Source organism: Stigmatopora argus, chromosome 11 (genome assembly GCF_051989625.1).
Source record: "Stigmatopora argus isolate UIUO_Sarg chromosome 11, RoL_Sarg_1.0, whole genome shotgun sequence".
In the NCBI taxonomy this organism is placed as follows: domain Eukaryota; kingdom Metazoa; phylum Chordata; class Actinopteri; order Syngnathiformes; family Syngnathidae; genus Stigmatopora; species Stigmatopora argus.
Genome location: NC_135397.1, coordinates 1649395 through 1662908, shown reverse-complemented (window position 1 = coordinate 1662908; position 13514 = coordinate 1649395). Strand labels below are relative to the sequence as shown.

Sequence of the window (13514 nt, the reverse complement as noted above, 5' to 3'; positions counted from 1 at the left end):
AAAATTTGTTAGGATTCAGTTGTATTTAACTTTTATACTTTCAATTTTGTCCGCATTTTGATGACAAACACTATACAATACATGAAGTTATTACATTTTTAAAGAAGCGATTGCAAGGAGACAAAAACCACAGGAGACAGAATTGAAATTTCTTAATAAAAATAATTCATTTCAGGACAACATATAAATAATTATTGAATCACACAATACACATATCTTGATATGAATAAATACTTAACAAATAAACCCAGGCATTTGTTGTTTTTTTCCCCTCTCCGTGGTCAAAATGTCTCACAAAGAAAAAGTTGCATGTTTTGTTACACGTCTCTAAGTGCAAGTCCATTTTTTTTAACACACACGCACACACACACTTGTTGGTTTTAGTTGGATTAAGGTCAATCCGGAGGCCATTAAAGCACACTGAGATCTATAAAGTGTACGCAAACTACGCTTCAACGTCGAGGCGGACTATTTTGCGCTGTGGTGACTCAATAGCCGCCGTTTTGGGGGCGTGGCTAAAGCGGGAACCCCCAAAGTCAAACACAACCTGTTCAAAAAAGAAGAAAAAAAACAAATTAAAAACAAGCCTCAACGCTGTGGCTATCAACCAAGGTAGGTGGTGATTTTAAATACCGTATTTCTTGAAGTATAAGTCGCATTTTTGGGAGGGCCATTTTTTGTATATGAACAGAAACCAAGAAAAACATACGTTAAAGTAACAGTAGTAAAATGGGAATCTGTGAACTGAAATGTATCAGGTATCATAACAGAGAGTTAAAAAAAACATATATAAGTCACACTTGAGTATGAGTCGCAGGTTAAGGCATACTAAGAAAAAAAAGTGTGACTTATAGTCCGGATAATACAGTAATCAATTCAATCTTTGGATTGCAATTTTTAAAATACACCAAATTTTTCCAAACTATTCATTCATAAATCTTCTAAACCACTTTCATTCCGCTTAAAGGGCTGTGGGGGTGCTTCAGCCAATCCCAGCCAAGAATGAGCAGTAGGCGGGGCAGATGGCCAATCACACAATTACAACTATAAGGGAATTTAGACTGTCCAACCAGCTAGCCTAGCATGCATGTTTTTTCAATGTGGGAAGAAACCGGAGCACCCGGAGAAAAACCCACGCAGGCACGGGGAGAACATGCAAACTCTACACTTGGACTCCATTCCAAACTCACTCAATTAAAATATTCTTAAATATGTATCGTCTTTTTTTACTGGGAAAAAAAGGCGATTTGGACTTTTGTTTGTTTGACTTTGGGTCGTTCCAGTTTCATCTGATTGGCGGCCATTTTTAAGGAGGTAAGCGTAACAACATCCATTGGGCGCTTGATAGCACGTGTACATTATTTGGGTGAAAGCAACACCGTCAAGAAAAACAAAAGCCTTATTAAAATAGATCTAAAAAAAAAATCAAATCAAAGAGGAATGTCAGTTTTGAGACGTAAAGATGAGGCATCAGGTCAGAAGGTCCGAGAGTACAGAACCAGATCCGTATTCACAACAATGCAACATAACCCTCCTCTTAGGCCACGCCCATTCCAAACATGAAATCTAAAAGCGCAAGGTTTATACGGAAGGATTGACTTTGAAATTTGATTGACATAAACCCAATAGAGAACAATTTGAATGAGGGATGTCCGCACTGCTATTTTTGTTCGAGTGTCCCAATTTTGAGAATTTGCCGATCCAAAACGTAAATAATTTAATTTAAAAATCTTTCTCGCCCGATGGCGAGCCTCGAAAACCAACCCGATCGGGATCGGGGGACATCCCCAAATCCGACATTTGTGGGCGTGACCTAACGAGAGGGTTAGAAGAAGAAAAAACAAGCCAGAGTCCCGCCTCCTGCGGTCCGTCTTAAAGGCAAAATGTCAAGGGGGCGGGAAGTTACAATACTGCGCTGTCGCGGCGGCAGCACCAAAACATTCAGAATGGTTGTGCCGGCCCCGGTTAGGCAACAAAACGGTCTGGGTAGAGGTGCGAAAGTGGTCGCTCCGTAAACAGGCAAAGAAGAAAATCAAAACAACATCCAAGGCAACTGATTTGTTGGAAGTGGGCCATTAAAAAAAGGGAGAAGGTCAATAAATGCAGAATGGAAAGTCCACAAGGCTTTTTGTGCACACAACCAGAAGTCTCTGTCTGTCTCTAAACTTTTGGAATATGAAACATTGAGTGACATGTCCGCACGTACATGGGGGAGAAGAAATAAGTCCCGCCCACCCCACCTCCCAGAATGAAAACGAATGCAGTCGATTTGGCCCGAGTATAAGACGGTGATTTTTGCATTGAAATGAGACTGGAAAAAGTGTTGGTCGTCTAATATTCGGGGTCGAGACAATATTTAAATGTTTAGATGTGATAAGACAGTTTATGGATGATTTGATGGAGGCAAAATATAATGCTTTTTTTCTCTCCAAAATATTGTTAGAATCATTTTTTTCAGATGTACTGTCATTATTTTCAGGTTAAAAATTGAAAAAGTATTTTTTTTAAACTTGAGTCTTGAAAAATAATATGTATCGTCTTATATTCGGGCCAATACGCTGTAAGTCGGGGTATCCAAACAAAACGGAAGCAGTTGTGCACGATTAAGCGGGTTTTCACAAGCAAACCTATGGATGATACTTTTAAAAAATACGTCATTTATTTTAAAAAAATGTGTGTAGCAACTTCCGAAAAATAATTTTTTTTTTTATCGATTTGTTTTACATTATTCGAACAAATCTCAATTTTTCCCTCACGGAATTACCATTTACAGTTAAAAGATTAGCCTTTTTTTTTTTCTTCAGAAAAATATACAACTTCATTCTCAGTGTTTTTTTCTTTTAAGTTACCGCAATAAATGACTTTTTATATCAATGGTTGTTGAAACGATAAGTCAAATGATTCGAATTTAAAATAAAATAAAACAATAGGGGGGGAAAAAGTGAAATTCCTGTTCCATTATTTTGATGTAATAGAAAGGAGACAAGCCACTTCAGGGCAAGTCTCTACCCTGGTCAACATTTCTTTAGAGTGCATTACAGAAGACGCAAAACGTGGGAAAATTGACTTTTTCCCGAAAAGAAAATCCCATGTACGTTTTGGACGGACATTATTTCGTTGGCATAAGTGATAGTATCATAAAATATGACTTGTAGAAGATGGGATTAACCGTACTTGATTGTAAGAGCTTTTTTTCTGTTTTTTGGCAAGAACATGGAACGAGTAGGATTGTGGAGGTGGGGTCCCATTTGATTGGTCGCAACTCACTCATACCCTGGAGAACGAACGCTAAGTTGGACAGACAGAAAGACAGACGAGGGCTAGAAATCCTTGGCTGTGGTCCAGAACAGCAAATCCCAACCATAAAACATTTGTCTTTTGTTCCCAATACGGTGACAAATATGTATTTCTTTTAAAGAAATCATGTCCTTTTTGAGCATAGTGAGTAAATTCCATTATTTTGATTAGCATCATTCTTATTGTTTTGACTGTTGTCATTGCTTTTTCCATTCAAACGTCATTTTCCACTGTTCCGCATTTAAACATTCCTCTGGATGGAAATGTCAATTTAAATCGAAACTTTTTCCAAATTTTGTTGGTGGGCGTGGCTTGAGATCCTCCTTAACATACGTCCATTTTCTCAGTCCAGGTTGGGAAACACTGGTTCTAGAAGGCAAACGAAATGAATCAAAATAACAATTTGGGATGCTTCCGGTTGTCGTACAATCATCGCTTCCGGCACAAGTGGGCGGGTCCCTCCAAACGCATTTTGCGCACGCGTGGCCGCAGCTCGCCGGACGGTCGGTCGTAATTGCACAAAGAGGTATGGCGGAGGGCGCGGCGGCGGCGTCTCCTTGGCGTGGGCACGTACGTACACCCACGCGTTGGCTTTCCCCCCTCGCGCACGCACACACTGGCTTGACATTCTACACGAGGGGAGGAAAGGGGTGTGGTGAGGGTGGAGGGGGGGCGGCGGTGATTTTCAGGCCATAAGGTTACTAGTTGGTCACTAGCTAGCGAGTTAGTGAGTGTGAGAGTTAGCACGATAGGCTGTGGGTTCAGCCGCGGTAGATCTGTTTGAAGTGGTCGCACTCGTTGCAGTAGCCCTGTTTCTCCTGGTTTGCGTAGTGGTCGCAGCCTTGCGTCCGGCACCGCTGCTTGGACTTCTCCTTGGGCGCCTGCGCCCGCCGGCCCGCGTCCCGCCCCCGGGTGTGGCACTCGGGGCAAAGGTCGGTGCAGCCCGGAGACGCGTTGCTGCAGCCGCTCCGCCGGCATTGCGTCTGCGTCTGTGTCTGCGTCTGCGTTTGCGTCTGCTGCGCCGATCGCGGTTTGGTGGCTCGCTCGCGCTGAGTGACAAAAGCCACATTAGAGAGATTTGTTCAGTGAAAAGAGAGGAGGATTTTTGGCACCTACCACCACGGGAGGAGGGGAGTGCGGCGTCCGCTGCGCCGCCTGGTTGAGCCGAGTGCTTTGCTCTTTGACGTAACATTTGTCGCAGTAGCCCTCCAGCATGGCCTTGCCCGCCGCGCCGCAGCCCGGACCGCGACAGCGGCTGGCGTTTGGGAAGCCGGCCTCCACGCCGTGTCTGCCCGGAGGCGGGGCCGGGGGAGGGGGTGTCAGGTCTGGAAGGAAAATGCGGTTGGCGTATTAGTTCTACATTTGTGGCAACTGAAAAGTGAGTTTCCTCTTCAATTTTTTTTTTTAAAAAGAGCGACGTGGAAAAAAAATAATACAAAAATATCTAACAAAAGAACATTTTAAACAATTGAATTATAATTAAATTAAAATATAATAAAATCAAATAAAATAAAAAAGAATAAAATAAAAGAATAAAATAAAAGAGAATAAAATAAAACAGAATAGAATAAAAAGGAATAAAATAGAATAGAATAAAAAGGAAAAAAATAAAATAGAATAGAATAAAAAGGAAAAAAATAAAATAGAATAGAATAAAAAGCAAAAAAATAGAATACAATAAAAAGGAAAAAAATAAAATAGAATAGAATAAAAAGGAATAAATTAAAATAGAATAAAATAATATAAAATTACATCAAATCAAATAAAGTTTATTCTAATATATAGATAAATGCACTTACGGTGGTTGGTCTGATAGTCCACGTAGCAAATAGTGCAGAAGCCCAGCTTCTCGGGCGTCCCGAAGAACTGGCAGCCGGATCTTTTGCAGGGCCTGGCCAGCGGGGTCTGCCAGGCGGAGGCGTGCCCCGGCGCCAGGGCCAGGCAAGGACGCTGGGGGTCCCCGGGCCGGCTCCAAGCCGAAGACGAGGCCTCGGTCTTGGCCTTGAGGGGCTGCGACTCCCCCCCTTCCGGAAGCTGCCGTCTTTGCACGCAGGCCGGGCAAATCCCGTTGAATGTCCTCAAAGCGTCCTGCCCGCACGCGCCGCAGCGCTCCGCCGCCGTCGCTGCCGCCGCCGCCTCGCGGGCCCCCCACTGGTTCCACCCGGGCGCCTGGGCGGCCACGGCGTGGGGAGGCGGAGCTTCCGGCGGCGCCTGAGCCAGCCTCCCGTTGAAGCAGCGCTCGCAGAGTCCGTCGTGCTCCACGCTGAGGGTGAAGAGGCAACCGGGCGTCTTGCACTTCATGGCGTGCGTCTCGCTGTACAAGCTGAGGCTGGGCGCCGTGGGAGGCGGAGCCGTGCGCGGGCTGGAGATCAACACCAGCCGGCCGGCCGAGGAGGATGACGGCGGGCTACCCCCACGCCCGCCTCTGGAGCCGCCCTCGCCGCCTCCGCCTTTGGTGTGCGGCGGCGGCGGGCCTTCCAGCCCGGGGGCGCTGGTGGCCTGGCGTTTCTCGAAGCACTCGTGGCAGTGCGGCTGCGTGTCCACCGACACGTAAAAAGTGCAGCGCGGCGTGGCGCAACGGATCTCGATCAACGACAGCTGCGAGACGGAAAAGGGCGGCGGGCGCTGGGGCTGGGCCGCCCACGCCTGCTCTTTGTCCTCCTGCCAGCGCTGGTACTCGTGGTTGACCAGCTGCAAGTAGTCCTCCATCAGGTTCATGTCTTCGGGGAGGTTGCCCTCGTCCAGCCTGGTGGACGACACAGGTTTTTCACTCAAGATAGCCCCTGACATCATAACAACGAGCGAATGTGTGATCTTTTCACACCAAAAAATGGCGTCTCATACAAAGTAAGGATTTCTAAAGGCCCTGAATTGGCTGCCCATTAATCGCATAAACTTGGTCTCAAGAATTTCAACTCTTTTGGGGCCTTTCTATTTGTTTGGAATAGAGGACCACCCCCCCCCAAAAGGGGATCCGTCCTCAGACCATTTGTCAACTTCCTAAACGACAGTACCGTGCGGCGTTGATGATGCGCGTGGCGTCGCATCCCAATCCGATGACGGGGATCTCCATGAGCAACAGGTAGTCTTTGAGGAGCCTCTCCTTCAGCTGCTGCTCCTTCTCCATCAGGAAGTGCACCTTGAGTTCTTCAAAGCCTCCTCGGCCCGGATTGATCAGGGGTACGGCTCGGATCTCTTGTACGCAAAAACAACAGCCAAAAGAGAATTTTTATTATTATTATTATTATTATTATTATTTTTAAGAGTTCAAATATAATTTTGAGGCAGTTTTCTTACCAGGACCGCTGTCTTTGATGGTGATGAGGGGCGCAAAGTGCTGCGAGTCGTAGCCCAGCACGATGGGGTACTTGTAGCACTCGGCCGGCGGCCAGTGCAGCGGGAGATAAATACCGCCCACGTTCAGGGGGGAGATGGAGGATCCAGATTTCATACTCCTCAGCACCTGGTCTGAAAATCCAACACAATCCCTTTTTTTAGCGTCGTCTTTTGGCATCCACCAGCATTGTCTTGCTACCCAATTTTGACCCGCAATTGACATCGATGGATTCACGGGATATCAAAATAAGATGCGCTTGATAAAAATTCTACTGGACTCGGTCGTAGTACTCATTTGGGTCGAACGGATCTGTTGGGATACCTGCGATGACGATGATGGGTCTCCGCAGGATGTTGGACAGGACAAAGATGTGAATATCCTCCAGTGAGTCAAACTGGAGGCCGTTGCTACTGGAGACCGGAGACGCCATCTTGACAATCTTTTCCCACTCGTCCTCCCAGTTCTGCAAGACATGCAAGACATGAAAACAACACGTTGATGGATGTGAAGGTCGAAATCAGTTTTTCATCATTTTTTGAAACAGAGAGCCAAAATCAATTCCTCTTTTCAAATGTTATTCCTTGAGAGCCATACTCACAATTTAAATTTGCCATTTTTTTTAGTCATTTTACCACTTTTAAAGTACAAAAAGTCTCTGTTGGTAACCAAAGAATATCAATGAGATCAATGAGTATCAACGAGAGAACGAAAAAAAATCAATGTGACGTTCCTATTGGTGCGTTCGGGACTCGGCTCTCTCACCACCGGTTTCCATATTTTACCTCAGAGCCATATGCACCCATCAAAAGAGCCACACGTGACTCCCGAGCCATAGGTTCCCTACCCCTGGTCTAAATGGCGGTTGGGATTTTGAAAACAGGTGCGGTGGCTTTTTACCGTGGTGGTGTACCGCAGGCCCGTCTGGGTGAACTCTTGGGAATGCAGAAGCTCCGCCTGAAAGCGTGCCCGAAAGACGCCCGCGTCCGTCTCTTTCAAAACTCCGTGGAGGGCTTTCCGCAGGACCAGGTCGGTGTCCTGGACCCCCAGCATGTACTGGGAAGCGGCGTGCAGCAGACAGTTACCGTCTCCTTCAGAAAAAGAAAAAAAAACATATTATGACGTTAGTCTTACAAGAGAAAACAGCAATACCTCGGTCATGGCTGTTAATAGGTAGCAAGACCTGCTGCGATAGGTAAAAGCCGCCATCTTGGGACAGTGATTTTCCGTGCTGTGGGCGAGACTGCGCAATTGTATGACGTTCGGATGTCTGATAGCACTAACAGGATGAGCTTCTATTTTAATGGTCAACCGGGCTATGTGAAAATAATATATTTAGTAATTATTATGTATTTTTTTTATACCTTTTGAAACGTTGCTATCATTTAATTGGTGTGTAAATACTTGTGATCATGAGATTTAAATTTGCTTCCATCTTTAAACTAGAAGACCTATTTTAGATGTATAGGAGTGGGTGGGGTTAATTTTTGTCAGCCAATGGAAAGAGCCGTAACTGTTATGACCTTCTCCGGTTGGTTGTTCATTGACAGACTTGTGTGGCGTGTACGCGTGCGTGCACGCCGCTCAAGTGAGTCAGCGGCAGACATTTAGCGTGTTTGTCCTCTGCTGAATGTCGCATTCGGGTCCTTCAGAGTCGGTGGAGCTTTTGGCTCCGGCCTGGCTGCGACCGTTCATCTCACTTTCGTGACATCACCCTCACATGACAGCGAGTTGTGGCTTCCTGTTCATTTTTGGACCAATTTAGGGTGCTTTCTAAAGAGGAACTGAACTGACGTGAGCGAGTGTGTGATCAACACAAACACGCGCCCGCACACGAGTTTCTCATCTATTTTGTCACATTTGTGGTGAAAGGTGAGCTCCAACGTGCTTCCTCATTCCGCAGTTTGAATGACAGTCAGTGAGCATCGCTGTGTCATTCTTACAACAAATAAAGTTGCACTTATCGGCACATTCTTGACTGCTGAGGCTCATGATGATGTTGACAAAATGATATGGTGACAATTTTCCTTTTCAGGCTGGAAATCATCTCATCAAATTCCAGTGTGAGCAGAAGTCAAGCCATGAAACCAAAACGAAAGCCTGTAAGCTATATTTAGCTTTAAAAAAAATCATTTTCCTTTTAGACAGGCCTTCTTTTTTGTCTGCTTTACACATAATAGACAAACAACCATATTTAATGTTATCAAGTGAAACTGGCTTCCAAAACTGAATTTATATACAAATCTTTTTATCTTGTAGTCTTGAACCAAAAACAGAATACGACTGAGAATAAATATTTACAAGAATGCACACATTTGAATCATTATAGAGCAAGGGTGTCAAACTCGGGTTGGTTTGCGGGCCGCAATAATTTAATGTGGGCCGGACTATTTTAGATATAATATTTAGATTTTTTTTAAAAATTGGATTATAAGAACTGGATCAAAAGCCCTTAATATTCATTTTTTTTATAGATATAAAACTGTTTATTTGAACTTTTTTTTCTTAGTAAGGGAAAACATCTAATAACCTTTTGTTTTTCATTTCAAATGGAAACATTTTTTAAAATTATATTCAATATTAAAGTGGCAAACCGAAAATATTTTCATATATTTATTTTTAAATTTTACAAAATGCTTTTTGACCTAAAAACACCAAAAGAAAAAAGGGGATAAAAAATTGCAACTATTGATTTAAAAAGGGTAAAATCAGGAAATATAAAATACATCTATAATCTTCATTTGAATTTGATCCTAAAACACAAAGTTGGCACTCATGATTTACTTACTCGGGCCGCACAAAATGACGCGGCGGGCAGGATTTGGCCCCCAGGCCGCCACTTTGACATCTGTGTTTTAGAGCAATGGAAATGACCTCCCAATGGCAACGACGTCCTAAACATGGCAACCTTTTACAAGACTTTGGGAAAAGGATTTAAAGGCTGCTCTAAAAATAGCCACTTCCCTCCGAACGGCGCTCGACAGCAGCGGCGGCGGCTTTACGAGGACGTGGCTAAAAGAGCGTCGTCACGTTTGATTTAACGAGGCCTCGCCAGCTGTGACACACCTGACGGCGCGAGGGATGCTGTAAATCTTGCCGGCGACGGAAATCTATTTAAGAACCCGCTAGATTTACACCCCGATTGCGCGCGTCGTGAACGGGACGGGGCAGACCCCTCGGTTGTAAATAAAGCACAGAGTTCCCCAGCTAGCTGCCGATGTGTGGGCTTCAAACTCATTTTTTTTGGTCGCGGGCCACGTGATAGTTTCGCTTTCTTCCGGAGGGCCATTATGTCTTCCAATTAGGCTGCCAAAATTAAATCGATTTATGAGTTGACAGCTTTTCCGATCGTGGAGAGATCATTTTTGGACATTAAAAGGAGTACAAATCTTCTTTTTGAGCCTCTTAATAGCAAATATTCTCTTTGTAGTGGATTTTTTAAATTTATTTTTAAAATAATTTAATCAAAAAAGAGGGCAAATATTTAATCTATCATGTTTTAACCTTTTGTTTTTTATTTAAAAAGGAAAAAGAGTTTATTTACAGTGGAAAAAAAGGGGAAAGCGGATACATTTTAGATATAATACTTAGTTATTTTTAAAAAACAGGATTTAAAAAACTAGATCAAAAGCCCTAAATATTTAGTTTGTTATCGATGTAAAACAATTTCAAAATGCTTTTTGAACTAAAAAAAACGCAAGGGAATTTTGGATTAAAAAAATTGCTATTATTGATTTAAAAAGAGGATAAACAGGAAATATTCCCTAAACATCTCTAATCTTGATTTGAATTTGATCATTAAACAGAAAGTCGGCACTGCTAATTTAATTTCTCGGGCCACACGAAATGATGCAGCGGGCCAGATTTGGCCCCCGGGCCGCCACTTTGACACCCGTGAACAACAGATAGGATAGATGTGTTTTTTGGAAAAAGTATGTCACGAGGATAAAAATTAAATCCCAGAGTGCACTCTTGCCAACCAAAAATATGAAAGTCAAAGAATTGAAAATATGGAAAGTGAATGGTCCCTTACCATTGGTCCGCAAGGGCACCATCTTCTTGACCTCCCGACACCAGTTGAGCTTCTTCCCCTGCTCCAGCGAGGCCTGCATGATCCGATCCAAGATGGCGGCCTGCACCACCTCCCGGAAGGCTTGCGGGAAGTGGTTCATGGCGATCATTTCCAGCGTGTAGCGGTGCATGCCGCGCAGGTGGCGCATGAGGCCGCCGCCGCCGCCACCGCCGGCCGCCGGCTTCACCACGTCGTTGGGCACCCGTTGGCGGATCTTCACCGCCTTCAACAGGTTGGACACGAACAGGAACTTGGGGAGGAAGTTCTGGCCCTGCGACATGACGGCGAGGAAGGGGAAACCGGCACGAGGGCGAGCGGCGCGGTCCAAGGCGGGATCTGCAACGGAGGGAGACGGTGGAGTCGTCGTTAAGTCTACGGCCAAATGTCAGATGGAGATTCCCTTTTTTCCTCAATTGGACTAATTTATGGCTTGCTGGGGAAAGCACCACAAAAAAACATCCCACTAAATCAAATGAAATCCACAAAGAGATCCTTGTAATCCGGTTTGTCTCGACATGGAAAAAAAAATCATAAAACACCACACTCTTCTGTCCCATTACGCTCGGGGGAGAGAGCAATCCCACAATGCCTTGCTGTCTTTCCTCGAATTGGAATAATTAGCCTGCGAGAGCTCACGTTGTTGAAAAACTTTTGAACTTTTGCCCTAAAACCATATGGCTTTAAATACCCAATTTTATACTGCAAAATCAGTAATGGTAAGCCAGAGTACCCGGAGAAATTCCAAGTAAATTCTATATGGGAAGGTTGAAACTCATGGGGATTGAACCTTTGACCTCGGAACTGCAAGGCAGATGTGCTAACCACTCTTCACAGTGTAAATATATTCAAAACACTGGAGTGATGGTGTTTTACTGCCATTGACGACGCTACACGCCCAATTAATTTTGCCTGGGAGGTCCAACAGCCAACAAACTAAAGCGTAGAAAACAAAAATCTTTTTTAACCTGATTCCGTTTGTTAATTTAACCATTGAAAGTAGAAGGAATTCAAATTATATAAGCAAAAGCGGTCCTACGACAACAACAAAAAAAGTTTGGACACCCCTGCTCCAGAATAATAGCTTTCGCTTTCCTTTTCGTTTTGTGTTGTGCCTTGAGTTTATTCCTGGGTAAAATAGCTGTCTTGTGCTCGGTAAACGTTGGCCAGGGGGACAAAATTTGGACCGTGGGCCAAGAGTTTGCCACCTGGGCCGTAGATGTTACGGTAATCGATGTTTCCACTGGCAGGTGCAGGAGTAAAAAAAAAGGGGAGCAGACATAAACTACAATACACACTCAGTGGCTGACGTAATCCCAACGACAACAATACCAACCGACGAGCCTCCCCCTTCCCACGTAAAAAAGTCACCGCTTAGAAGCGACCGTAACCCGGCTAAATAGCCCCCTAAAGAGCTCCTCTCGCCGGAGGAAGATGACGTCTTTGTAAACAATGGCTGTCGTGAGCCGCCACCGCTTCCTCCACCGACGCGAGGAGGCCCCGTACGGCCGCCACTGCTACCACCGCCGCCCCCCTCCAGCCTCCTCGGACTCGCCTGGCGAGCCGAGCCGAGGCGAGGACACGCGTCGTCGGCCGGGCCGGAGCCAGGGCCAGGCTTACCTGTCGGACGTGCGCGGGGGGCTGGTGCTACAACAAAGCCCGCCGGATGCTCGGCAGCCTCGTCCTCTCGCTCGGCGCCATTCGAGCGTCTTCTTTCGGCGAGGCTATTTTTTTGGGGGGGGTGGGGGCGTTCGCACTTTGACGAGCCCTCTCCTTCGCACCGACTACTCGCGTGGACGTAGACGTTATGGTTTAAAAGCATGAAATTAAAGAAGAGAGAAGGGCAGGGGGGAAATAAAGCCCAAGTCAGGGGGATTTCCACGTAGGGACTTTCCGTCCAACCATTTTTTCCCTCCCTGACTCAAGTCAGCCCTCCTCCCTCTCGTCTCACCCCTGGGGGCTATTACGACGCACGCCGCCAGGGGGAGCTCTGACCCGGAGCTGCCTTGGCTGCGCAAAAATAACTACCCAAAGAACAACTATGAAACGCTACAATAACTAACTACTAGAACTAGATGAACAATACAATAAGCATTTTTATGAGGCGCACTTATTCCAGTTTCAATGTGATCTTGCTATTTTTTCTTTTACCATTTTATTTATATATTCATATGTATGAACTAGTTTTATTTTTATCTTGATTTTTCTTCTTCACGCTATATTTAGTTACTAAATGTACTATAGAGATTATTTTTCTCTTTTTAAAAATGTGCTCCTTAAATATCATTCTCCGTTTTTATGGCGTGATCTGTGTGCTTAAAACACGTTAAAACCTGACTGATTCATGTATTGAACGTTTTATCCAAATAAAAGTATTATTGTGGTTCCAAAATGCAGTTCAGTGACTTGCAATGAGTCAGCAGAGTGAAAAAAAATAAAACTGATATGACCTGTCAATGTGCAGGCCATAAAGGTCAATTGTGCGGAAATGGACTCACATGGGATATCATTTTTTGTTTCATAATCTTGGAAACACATATGGGATGTCTTTGGATGATGTCATGTCTTTGGAAACCAAAAAGAAACCATTTAATGAACCCATCTGTGGATGTATTTGAAGGTGCATCTGAAATACTCTTCTTTGTGTGCATCCTGGAACAGAGAAAAACTATCAGGGAGAACTTTTTAGCATTACACAAATCTGGTTCGTCCTCAAGGTTAATTTCCACACGCAAAAAAAACTCGTTCTTCTCTTCAAGCAATTTGATGCAACCTTGGTAATGTCCAGACTGCATCATCAAGTTGCTTGAAAAA

At 44.6% G+C, this 13514-nt stretch overlaps 1 protein-coding gene and 1 long non-coding RNA gene across 2 annotated transcripts; one reads left to right on the top strand and one right to left on the bottom strand.

Moving 5' to 3' along the window:
- Window positions 1-142: 142 nt before the first annotated feature.
- On the bottom strand, window positions 143-12672 carry tnfaip3 (tumor necrosis factor, alpha-induced protein 3). The gene is made up of 9 exons (XM_077613369.1): window positions 12321-12672; window positions 10665-11039; window positions 7532-7722; window positions 6956-7097; window positions 6595-6765; window positions 6312-6492; window positions 5097-6043; window positions 4414-4622; window positions 143-4346 (listed from the first exon to the last, which is right to left on the bottom strand). Exons 1-9 carry the CDS (start codon window positions 12520-12522, stop codon window positions 4059-4061), a joined length of 2706 nt encoding a protein of 901 aa, XP_077469495.1. The 5' UTR covers window positions 12523-12672; the 3' UTR covers window positions 143-4058.
- LOC144085163 (uncharacterized) lies at window positions 8250-8939 on the top strand. The gene is made up of 2 exons (XR_013304037.1): window positions 8250-8503; window positions 8667-8939. It is a non-coding gene; the product is annotated as an uncharacterized LOC144085163 (long non-coding RNA).
- Window positions 12673-13514: the final 842 nt, after the last annotated feature.

Bases quoted from the DNA above. Each gene is read 5' to 3' on its own strand.
- tnfaip3 (XM_077613369.1), bottom strand. From the start codon at position 12,522: ATGCTTTTAAACCATAACGTCTACGTCCACGCGAGTAGTCGGTGCGAA. The intron at 7,098-7,531 runs GTAAAAAGCCAC...CATGTCTTGCAG, and splicing joins GCCTGCGGTACACCACCACG to AACTGGGAGGACGAGTGGGA. The intron at 6,766-6,955 runs GTATCCCAACAG...TTGGATTTTCAG, and splicing joins ACCCATCATCGTCATCGCAG to ACCAGGTGCTGAGGAGTATG.